Source organism: Phocoena phocoena, chromosome 13 (genome assembly GCF_963924675.1).
Source record: "Phocoena phocoena chromosome 13, mPhoPho1.1, whole genome shotgun sequence".
Lineage (NCBI taxonomy): Eukaryota > Metazoa > Chordata > Mammalia > Artiodactyla > Phocoenidae > Phocoena > Phocoena phocoena.
Genome location: NC_089231.1, coordinates 87,175,331 through 87,187,213, shown reverse-complemented (window position 1 = coordinate 87,187,213; position 11,883 = coordinate 87,175,331). Strand labels below are relative to the sequence as shown.

Here is an 11,883-nt window from a genome sequence, read left to right as displayed (position 1 = left end):
GCAAGATCCAGGGTTGGTTGAATCCACTGATTGGGAATCACGGATAAGAAGGGTGGACTGGAAGGTCTACTTGGATTTTCCAGTGCAGGGAGGGTCGGGGCCCTAACCCCCGCGTTGTGCAGGGTCAACCGTAATATTAGTCAAGATCTGCTCACTTACGAGAAAGGACAGGTTGTTTTTTCAGAGCCTTGTGTTCTGAGAGGCCATCAGTCTGGCTGGAGTCTACAGGTGAGCGTGGACGAGCTGGTGGGAACATAAGGGCAACGGGGGGGCGGGTGAAGGCACTGCCCACCCCCCCGATCCCCCCGCCGTCCTGTGCTTAACTAACTGCCCCCTTCTCTGCTTCCACCCTCTGACTCGCCGCACCTTGAGGTCTTGTTAATTACTCCATTCTTTGTGTGTTCCCCGAACCAGGCACACAGCAGGTGCTCAATAAGTGCATGTGACATGAATCGTGGGACCAGCATCTAAGAGCCAAGCTACCCTTGTTCTACTTGATCATTTTAGCAGGAAGGAAGAACTACAGACTGTCTATCTGGAAAGATATTGTTTTGTCCACCTGCCAGTCTGAGAGGCTCACATCACCGTAAAAAGGCAGCACCTTATTTAAGATGGTACACACACTCATCTCCCTCGTGACCTTATTTGCAGCATGGAGCTGACACCCACCCTAGGGAGTCAGAGGTCAGACACCTACAGACTCATTCAGTGGGGTCACACGTTCACATCCCAAGGGCAGGCGGGCTTGGCGGGAAGGGCAGCGCTGGTGCAGGAAGGAGAGCAGACGTCCTTGAGGAACCTCCCAATGTTTTTCAGAGTCTGGCAATACTGGAGCTGTGTCCCTCCCTAGGCAAGGTCGTATTTGAGTCTTACATTTACAGTAAAAGAGACGTTTTGACACCATGAGGCCCTGATCGCCTGAAGTGACCAACGGAAAGTTTTTAACGATAGTTGGAGTCACTTATGTCAACCAGGGTGGCCAAGCATCCCGTTTATCCTGAGAGGATTCCAGTTTCAAAAGCAGGACGGTCCCAGGGGAAATGGGACCCACTGGTCCCCCCAACACGGCCTCTTAGCTCTACTGACACCATGGCATGTGCTCCTTGAGGGAGGCAGTTGTCCAACAGCCTCACTGTCTCAGGCTCTCAGAACCGGGGTAGCTCGGTTGACCCCAGTGGACCGCGGAGGTATCTGCCCAACGCCAGCTGGCCTTTTTAACAGTTTAACTTGGGGCAGAAATGAAGCAACCAGCATTAGGTTCAACCACGGTCCTCTTTCTCTTGATCTGAAGCTTGATTCTTTTAAAGCAATACATGAGCTGGCTAGGTAGGGAGCTTGATTTAGGAGTGGATGTTGTTTCTACAGAGAAGAAGGTACTGCAGGCTGTTTTACGGCACACGTGCAGCCATGCTGTGGGAGAACAGCGCCCCCCTGGTGCCTCGATTAAGAAACACTCACGGGGCTTCCCTGGTGGCGCAGTGGTTGAGAGTCCGCCTGCCGATGCAGGGGACGCGGGTTCGTGCCCCGGTCCGGGAAGATCCCACATGCCGCTGAGCCTGCGCGTCCGGAGCCCGCGCTCCGCAAGAGGCCACAACAGTGAGAGGCCCGCGTACCGCAAAACCAAAACCAAAACAAACAAGAAACACTCACAGGGACTCCCCTGGCGGGCCCGTGGTTAGGACTCCGTGCTTTCACTGCTGAGGGTCCGCATTCAATCCCTGGTTGGGTCAGGCGTCGCGGCCAAAACCAGAAACCAAAAAAACAGTGACAATATATGAACCCCATCGGCTTCTCACAGACTCTCCCATGATGATACAGATACTAGCCCCACACCACCCCCAGGCAAATCCATGCAGAGAGTAGATCAGTGGTTGCCTGGGGCTGGGAATCTGGTGAGGGGGTGGGGAAGTGGGGAGTGTATCTGATGAGTATGGAGTTTCTTCTTGGGATGGTGAAAATTTTCCAGAAGTGATGTGGTGCAACACTGTCAACCATGGAATGGTCCACTCTAAATGGGTCCATTTTATGTTACGTGAATTATGTCTCAATAAGGCTGTTATTAGTAGGGAGGTTTCTCAAAAAACTAAAAATAGAACTACCATACAACCCAGCAGTCCCACTCCTGGGCATATACCCTGAGAAAACCATAATTCACAAAGAGTCACGGACCACAATGTTCATTGCAGCTCTATTTACAACAGCCAGGACATGGAAGCAACCTAAGTGTCCATTGACAGATGAATGGATAAAGAAGATGTGGCACATGTATACAATGGAATATCAGCCATAAAAAGGAACACAACTGAGTTATTTGTAGTGAGGTGGATGGACCTAGAGTCTGTCATACAGAGTGAAGCAAGAAAGAGAAAAACAGATACCGTATGCTAACACATATATATGGAATCTAAAAAAAAAAAAGTTCTGAAGAACCCAGGGGCAGGACAGGAATAAAGACTCAAATGTAGAGAACGGACTTGAGGACACGGGGAGGGGGAAGGGTAAGCTGGGACGAAGTGAGAGAGTGGCATGGACGTATATTCACTACCAAATGTAAAATAGATAGCTAGTGGGAAGCAGCCGCATGGCACAGGGAGAGCAGCTTGGGTGCTTCGCGACCACCTAGAGGGGTGGGATAGGGAGGGTGGGAGGGAGGGAGAAGCAAGAGGGAAGAGATATGGGGATATATGTATATGTATGGCTGATTCACTTTGTTATACAGCATCAACTAACACAACAATGTAAAGCAATTACACTCCAATAAAGTTGTTAAAAAATTATATAATTTTTTTAAATGAAAATAATAAAACTTATTTTAAAACATCACTCTCTTGTCTTCAACCCAAAAATTCTCTTCCCTCAACCAGCCAAAGGAACCACAATCCCACTGGAACTTCAAACAACAACAAATGCAAAACTAATCAGAACAAAAGTACACCTTTACCCCAGATGAGAGATCAACACAGTTTTCCATTCAATGTCCAGGCTCTCCTTCTCCTTCGATGAGAATTGGCAGTTCCCTGCGGGCGGGGGGGGGGGGAACAGCATCTGTGTCACCCTGGAACACGTTAGGATGCACATTTGCTCCTGGTGACCCCGAGCCTGCTCACGTTTGAGAACTGCTGATGGAGGTGACAGTGGACAGGTGACCGGAAGTTTCCCTTGTTAGGAATTACTGTGGATCAGCCCAGAAACCAAGAGGCAAACAAGCCAACAGTGTATCGTTTTCCTTCTAGACCAGCAGACGGTTTATTTCTTTAACAAGTTGTACATTTGGCGGGGAGAAGAAGTAATAGGAGTTAAGTGAAACAAGAGACAGCCCACAAGATACTGACTTGTCAAGCCATGGAAAATGTTTTAATGACAATTGGCATCACAGGTATAAATAAATAGCTCCTTTTTCCCGTCTCTAATATGTGCTAGAAATATCTTTTTAAAAGGTCCAGCTAAGGTTATTGAGGCTTCGAGGACCCTTTCTTAGCTATCGATTTTAGTACTTAAAAAAATAAACACAGGAAGCATTCCTCCCGGTATCTGCGGGCGCCGCCCCACGGAGAGCATCACGTGACAGCCGCGCGGCTTCGTCCCCAGCAGCTGCGGACAGAACGGAGTCTTGGGGTTTGTGCCCCTAGCTCGTGGTCTCCTCTGCCTCGTACACTTCACTTTGGATGAGTGCATTTTGCAATGGGCTGCTACACGACTCGGCTGGTACCAAAAAGCACAGCTGGTTGACAATCTAACGTAGATTTTCCTGTTTTCCGTTTATGCTGGTATACCCTGCCTAACGAAGTGAGAAAAACAACGGACAAACCCTCAGTTTTCTTTTATCCTTGTTCATTTGGAAATAGCAGCATGTCTCGGGATAGATCTACCCTGTGAAGCTGGTGCTCGTTACTCCTGGGTCTGGTTTCTCTCTTGTGGATCTGACCTCATCTTCCCCCGGGAGAAGCATCCGCGACACCAGTGATGGAGTCCTGGAGGGGTCAGGGGAACCTGGCTGGGCTCTGTGCTGTTGGCTGTGTCCCACTGGTCCAGCCTCTGCCAATGTCCCACCCACTGGCTTTGGCCCTGTGGTGGGTGTAGTGGTGATGGGTGAAGGCATCTTCCCCCATCCCCCCAAAGGCTCTGAGAACTCCCCCTGATTGTAGAAAACCCAGCAGATATCAACAAGGCTGGAGGGATACAGAAAAGCATCAAACGTAACACTTAAAGAGTGGATCAACTGACATCCTTTCTAAGCATTCATCTGATGTATAGGAATATAATTTGTTTAATTTAGGAAAATATACCATTGGATCCTCAGGAATAAACATTAAATATAAATCAAATGGAAGTCTAAGACACAAAAAGAAAAAAAGGAGGGGAAAAAAGAGAATGTGGAAAAAGAAAAGATTATTAAGTCGAGATGTAAAAATCCTCAGGTCTATCCCAAGAGGCAACCAATATTCAGAAACGTCTCCTCCCCAAGCCCAGGGTGACAGTCCAAGGCTGTCCTCGGAATAGGAAAGGAATACTGAATTAAAACGGAAAATGTCTCTTAGCAGGCCCTAGTTTTAATATATTTTGCTCCTTTATTAGAAATATAAACAGATGATTACTTGTCTTTTTATTTGTCTTTTTGCTTTTTTTTTTTTTTTTTTTAACAAATACTTTTTGGTAGCTTGTCTGGGTTATATTTTGACTCATAAAATAACCTTCCCGATTTGGCCCTGCGCAGGTCAAACGTCTCCAAGAAGCTCCCCTCCCCGAGTTTATTCCGCCAACTTGCGAACATCTGTCGTCATCAACCTCTGATTACAAAAAAATGTCCCTTTCCGGCTTCAGAATTTCCAACTGGTTTCGAAGGGGGACCCCAACGATTCCCTGTTCAGCCCCAGAGCTACTCTGGAACCGAAGGAGGGTGTCCAAGCGCTGGCCCTTCGGCCAGAGGGGCCTAGGCTTTGTCCTTGAACTTCTCCAGGTGTTCTCTGAGCTCTTTGGGGGCGCCCACGCCTACGTCCTGGCACACCCACTGGATGTCCTCGTCGGTCCCGCCGAGGATGGAGTTCACGGTGGGACAGCTGTCGTCGGCGGGGATGGTGGTGAAGGTGGTGAACTTCACCTTTTTCCTCTTGGAGGTGGGTGAGTGCAGGGGCTCGAGCTTCTGGTCCTTGCCCTCTCTGTCCCCGGAGTCGGCGGGCCTGGGGACCTGGCTGTGCCCGTGCTTTTGGGAACCTCCGTTGAGGAGGAGGCGGTCGCTCTCGTCTATGACGGTCGTGTGCTCGTCCTGCCGGGGGGACCCGTCGCCCACGTCCTCCAGGAGCTCCGCCTCGTTGCCCAGCCACACCCAGTCGTGCGAGTGGGTCACGGAGGCCTGGCCTTCCAGGGGCACCTGCTTGTGCCTGTACTTGAGGGCAAAGGTGGCGCAGTTGATGAGGAAGACGAGAATGGCCAGGCAGAAGACCCCCAGCAGGGCGTACATGCCGATCTCCAGGTCGCTCAGGCCGCGGGGCGCCTGCACCAGGTCGCCGGCCCCCGGCCCGCCCCCCGCCCGCGGCAGGTCCACCTGCGCCGGGAAGTTGGCGAAGTCGATGGGGATGGTCTGCAGCTGGCCCTCGCCCGCCAGCCGGGCTCCGTCCAGCCGGCTGTTCTTGCCCACCTTGTTGTCCAGCAGCGACTTGGCCGTGGGGCTGCCCCTCCGGGGGGCCCCGTCGTCGCGCTCCGCGGAGGAGCTGCCGTACCAGGGCCCCTCCTGGCCCTTCTGGCGCCGGCCGCTGGCGTGGTTCTTCATCTCGGCCTCCTCGTAGGCCCCGCCGGGGCTGGAGTCGGCGTCATTCTGGCCGAACTTGACCCTGACAGTGCCGACGCCCACGGCCAGGACGCTCTTGCGTTTGGATTTCTGGCAAGCCTCCGCGATGGTCAGGTCCACTCGGACCAGGGGTCCCTGGCCTTCCCCTTCGGCCATGACAACGGGCCACCTGGGCGAGCGGGGCTGGGGGACGGACACGACGGCCTCGTCCAGGGACGTGGCGGTCAGGGTGAAGTCCTTGGTGTCGTAGATGTCCAGGGGTGTCACTGAGCCATCGCTGAACTGGAGCCAAGTGCTGAGCACGGCTTCCTGCAGGGAGAGGGGCAGTTAGAAAGCCGCGGGGGAGGCGAGAGGGGGCGGATGCCTCTTCTCTGGGGATCGCGCCTGCCGCCATTCTAGAACAGAACCCAAAGACTTAGGGGCAGGACTTAAAATCCAGACCTGGTGGCTGATGAACCTGGGGGAAAAAAATCCAGGTTTTATATCAAGATCCGAGAATCACCTTAATGGAAACAAGAACCAATGCAGACAGGCAGTGACAGCTCCAGTGTAATCCTCACCCGGGGAAAAGACCCCGTAGAAAGCCCTCACTGAGTTCAAGTTCCGATGAATTCATCACCAGCGACGTCACCTGAGCGCGTCTGCTGGGTCTCCACGTTATCCTACACCTCGCTCTGATGTCGCCCCCTCTCCCCCCATCAGAACCCTTGTGGTGACATCGAGCTCAGCAGGTTCCGTTCTCCGCGTAATCCATGGTAATCTGTCCACATCTCAAGATCCTTAATCACATCTGCAAAGTCCCCTTTGACACATCAGGTGCCGTACTCACAGGGTCTAGGAATCACACGTGGCCATCTATGGCGCGCTATTTCCAGCCACCGCGGTGGTGATGGTAGCTAAGGCGTCCATAGTGCTTCCTGGGTGCCAGCCACTGTTCTACGTGGTTTTCATTATCAACTCATTTAATCACCACAACAGTATACAAGGTACATACTATTATCTGTATCTCTCATTCTGCCGGTGAGTAGACTGGATCACAGGGGGGACCCAAGGCTCACTCAAGTTTCCACCGCTAAGTGACAGAGCTGGGTTTGAGTCCAGCCAGTTCGTCTCGAGTCTTAGGCATGGTTGCTAGTCAATCTCCTGGCTGCCTTTGACTCTGAGGTCACTGAGCAGGCCAGGGATTGAAGGAAACAACTGTGATGTGTCTGGAATTCTTCCCTGTCCTCTAAGAACAGGCAGAGTGGCCCAATTTTCATTCATCTGATCATGTCAGGGACATGTATTAAAAGCCTCTCCTGTGTCAGGCCGTGTGCCAGACACTGAGTAGTCCTGGACAGAAGACTGACAGAGAATAAACAATACACGGCTGTTTATCGTGGCAGGCTGGGATGCTTCCTGGAGCTGGGCTGGGATGTTAGTTCTGCATAAGTTTGATGTGTTACGTTTTTAATTTTTTTTTGACTGTGCCGCATTATTTGTGGGATCTTAGTTCCCCAAGCAAGGATTGAACCTGGGCCCTCAGCAGTGAAAACATAGAGTCCTAACCACTGGACCGCCAGGGAATTCCCTAAGTTTTACTTTTTTTTTTTTTTTTTTTTTTTTTGCGGTACGCGGCCACTGTTGTGGCCTCTCCCGTTGCGGAGCACAGGCTCCGGACGCACAGGCTCAGCGGCCATGGCTCACGGGCCCAGCCGCTCTGCGGCATGTGGGATCTTCCCGGACCAGGGCATGAACCCGTGTCCCCTGCATCGGCAGGCGGACTCTCAATCGCTGCGCCACCAGGGAAGCCCCCTAAGTTTTACTTTTTAATGTACAGTTCAGTGTACAGGGAGGAAGGAAGGTGACTAGAGATTAGGAGGGAGATGGGTTGGCCCTGGCTGTGAAATGGCCAGGATAGCTCCTGCTAGACAATCTGCTGGCTGTTATGAAGGTGAAGCAGGGTGCAGAGGGGGGAAGGAAATGGGCAGTGATCTCATGGTTGGGAAGAGCTAACGGAACCCCAGGGGTCTGTTGCGGGCAAAGGATCCTGTGTTTCCTCTAATCCTGACCTCTGGACACCATGGCAAAGGGCAGAGGGTTTGAAGTGGGAGTTTTGAATTAAATACATGGATCCACTATTTCCCCGGGCACATTTTTCTTTAAACCCATTCTTCTGGGCCTCAGTTTCCCCAGATGAAAGTGGGAATGTGAATACCTAAACCATAGGGTCTGGGATGGACATCTATTTGGCCTGACCAGTTTCCATTCCTCCTTTCCGATGGGGGCCAGAACACTAATTTTCCTTTCAGAACCATGCCTTTTCTCCATTCAGAGTTTGAGGAGTATGGGTGGGAGGCACCGGCCTCTCCAGTTCTAGAGGTGGGCATATGTCCAAGGTCTGGCCAATCAGAACATTTTACTACCCTTTTCACAGTGATTGGCTCTGAAAGAGGCACATGACCCAAACCAGCCAATGGGACATGACCTCTGGGCTTTTGTTGGAATTAGAGCAGAATTTATTTCCCCTGGAACTACTGAGTTGGGATGCAAGCTGGAATGGAGAGAGAGAGAGAGCGAGAGAGAGAGAGAGAGAGAATCTTAAGAGCATGTCCTAACAACAAAGAAGACTGGCTAAGTATAAACTAGTAGAAAACTAGGTAAAAATATACAAATAAGAGATGCAAATTCCCAGGAATCAGAAATGAAAAGAGAAGGCATACTAGAGTGGTACAAATAGGTAACTGTTACTGAGACAGCTTGAGGGCGTGCAGAGCTGCTCAGAAGACCTACCAGCCAGTGGCTGGGATGGTGATGCCCCCCTAGGTATGTGTCAGATTGGGGTGAAATCTTTTACGTAAAGCCAGGACTCCTCTCCACATATGCGGGTGAGAAAGCCTACCCACCAGGCCAGAGGCACATCAGTGATGCTTGTCTGTGTGCTGAGCACTGGGTGCGAAAATGTCTCCCCTGGAAATCAGAACCTCACCCCTTCCCCAGGAGTGGCGAGTCTGAAGTTATAACACCTGATGGTGAAGGAGCTGCAAGACATTTACTTGAAACTGGACCCACACACATGCAAAACTGCACAGGAATTCCTCAGGAACCATATAAAACAAAGCAACGACAGCTCAAGAGGTGCTCATGATAAAAAAAAATTACAATCCCTAGGAGGGAAGGCTCTACTATGAGAGAAAACCATAAAAATTTCACATAGAAAGATCAGCAGACGAAGGGTTCGCGGTAATAAAACAAATGAAAAAGACTATAAAATAAAACAAAGCAACAACAAAAATAAGCCGGAAAAAAAATAGTTCAAGAGAGTAAAAAGGAGTAGAAACTACACTGGAAGAGTGGGAGTCACCGGAAAAAGAACAGGTAGCTGTGGAAAGAACCACACAGAACTTCTAGGCATGAAAAATACTCTGGTTGAAATCAATTACTCAGTGGGTAGTTTGAACGGCAGATTAGACACGGTTGAGGAGAGAATTAGTGTAATGGGAGACTGAGCCAAGAAACTCACCCAGAATGTAACCCACAGGAATATAAAGAGATGAAACATAGGAAAGGAAGGTTGAAAGGAAAGAGAAAGAGAATGACCAACGGTTTTCTGTTAGGAGTTCCGGAAGCCAAGAATATGGGAGAACTTCAGTAGTCAGAGAAATAAGGGCTGGCCATTTTCCAGACTTGAGGACAAGTGCCAATAATAAAAGGGAAGGTTTCTGATGACACCACTGGAGCACCTGGATCCAGCTTTACCTGACGATGCCAATGCTTGGACAGGAACTGATATACTCTGACGTCTGACTCAACCAGCCCAAGTTAGGCCTCTATCACTTGTAAGGAAAAGCCCAGACTATCACCAGCTTCCTGTTAGGAGTGAGTGAGAAGGTCCACGAAATCTAAAGATGGTGTGTGCTTGCTGTTGGCACCAGCCCACTTTCCTACAACACCCGCCTGCTTAACTTTCAGCTGTCAAGCCCGCAAGGTGGTTTGGCCTGAGGGCATTCTGGCCTCTGGAACCCATGTGGTCATGGCCGCAGCCAGAAATGCTGAGAAATTAACACCCTCCAGAAGCAGCCCTCCACTAAGGGCTGACGGGAGGTGTGATACATATCCCAGCTTCCTTGACGTCAGGTACAATGACTCTCCAGCCTTTTCTACACTGGCTGACGGTCTCCCCAGGAGACCCAGGCTCCAGGAGCCCACAGTGGTGGCTGAGTTGGGAACACACTCTTCTGGTTGTCTTCCCTTCCTTCCCTCACTTCCCGACGCCCTTCTGGTGTTCCCTTCACCGCCCAAAGGCAGTCCTTGCAGGTGGATCCTCATCTCAGGCTCAGCTTTTTGGGGGATCAAAGCTAAGACACGACTGGTTCAGGAATTTCCCTCACCGCCCTCCTCTCCTTTAGCTTCATCCACTTACAAATCATACAATCGGACGGGCCCGCTTCTAAAGCCTCAGTCGAACGCATTCATGCCGGGGGAGACCTCATTTCACTTCACCAGCCTAGCTTTCTTTAGCACTAGTAGGGCACAGGGCAGTATAATGCAACTGCCCTCATATTCACGGCATGGCCGTCTTTCAGATTTTGTATTTCAAAGTTGGAAACATCAAGAACAAGGGGCCAGCCTTCCACACTCCAAGGGCTGCGATAAAACATTGTTAACGCAGCACGCAAGTTCATCTTGGCTGACTTTTCGCCTTGAGTTCATTTTTCTTCATCAACTCTAGACGGAGAATGAACTTAACATCAAACAAGCCCCCACGAATGGCAGGCAATCCGAATTAAGCCCTCAGAACCTCGTGGGCTTGCCAACCTCCATCTCCATCATCCCTGCTGTGTGATTGAGACCAAGTCCTTCCATTAGCTCATGACGGCAAGGTTGGAACATAGGGGTTGTCTCAGGAGAAGCCAACGCAATTCCCCAAAGATGAGAAATTCTGAAATACTTAAACTAACACACGTCCAGGCATGATTTAGATCTCCTATTCTTTCAAGAGTCATGTCTGCAAATTGAATGAACTCCATCCATAGATCCCCTTAGGCAGCGCCGGGGCCCTCCAATTACCATCAGCCAATGAAGACAGATGGGTGAGGCTGGATACTGATGGGTGGCCTTGCCCCATGCCAGGGAGGTGGCAATGTCAGTTATCCCCTGATTAATTACCAGTTCTCAGCAAACAGCTTCATGCTTTCTGCTTTGTCTCCCCACTTTGCTCGCCCCGCTGTTTCTAAACCAGCAAATGCCGTGCCAGTTTCCTGCCCCCAGGAGAGGTGAGCAGAGGTTCCAGCACTGGGAGCTGGACCAGGATGGGAACCTACTCCAGCTCCCTGTCGGTGATGCTCTGGAACCATACCAGGTAGCAACACGCAGCATTTCTAGAACGGTCCACCCTAGTCCTTGGAACCTGGGAACAAAACGAGACGTCCACCCCCATGATGATGTTATATGCACAGCTGAAGTTGGGGAGAGCTGCCTGGCTGAGCTAGGTGGGTCTGGTGTAGTCACAGGAGCCTTTGGAAGCAGAGGAGTTTCTCTGGCTGGTGGCAGAGGGAAAGTCAGAGGTTGAAAGCACGAGAAGAACTCAATGCACCGTTACTGGTTCTGAAGATGATGGCGGGGGGCGGGGGCGGGGCGTGCAGAGAGGAGGGAGCAGAGAGGCTCCCAGCCAGCAGCTAGCGAAGAAACAGAAACCTCAGGCATTCAGCCGCACAGAGCTGGATTCTGCCAACCCCACCAGCGAGTGCAGGAGCGGGTCCTTCCCCAGAGCATCCTGGTAAGAGGCTTTGCTCTCAGCCTGTGAACCCAGGAGCACGGCCCCCAGCTGAGCCCGCCTGGACTCCTGACCCGCAGAACTCTGAACGGCAGTGGTTGCTGTCTTAAGCGGCTAGGCTTCTGACAGTTCTTTGCACAGATGACTAATCCATCCCCGTGCACTGGGTACCATTATTCTGGTTCATCACAGACCCCACTTCTTGGATGACGTAACCACGTGCATTTTACACAGCCCGAATCACTCCATCCTGGAATGTGGTTTGGCCACCCTGTCCCAGTTCCTCCCACCTCCCTCCCCTTTGGCTGAATCAGGTGTGGCAACCAGCCTTGCTCCCCTCGAC

General features: G+C 51.1%; 1 protein-coding gene across 1 annotated transcript in view; it reads right to left on the bottom strand.

Annotated features, from left to right (window-relative positions):
- Positions 1-4,930: 4,930 nt before the first annotated feature.
- Positions 4,931-11,883, bottom strand: part of TMEM132C (transmembrane protein 132C) — a 291,179-nt gene continuing 284,226 nt past the window's right edge. Inside the window, exon 9 of the mRNA XM_065889544.1 lies at positions 4,931-6,094. Coding sequence (XP_065745616.1) covers positions 4,931-6,094 — 1,164 coding nt within the window. The remainder of the gene's footprint in view (positions 6,095-11,883) is intronic.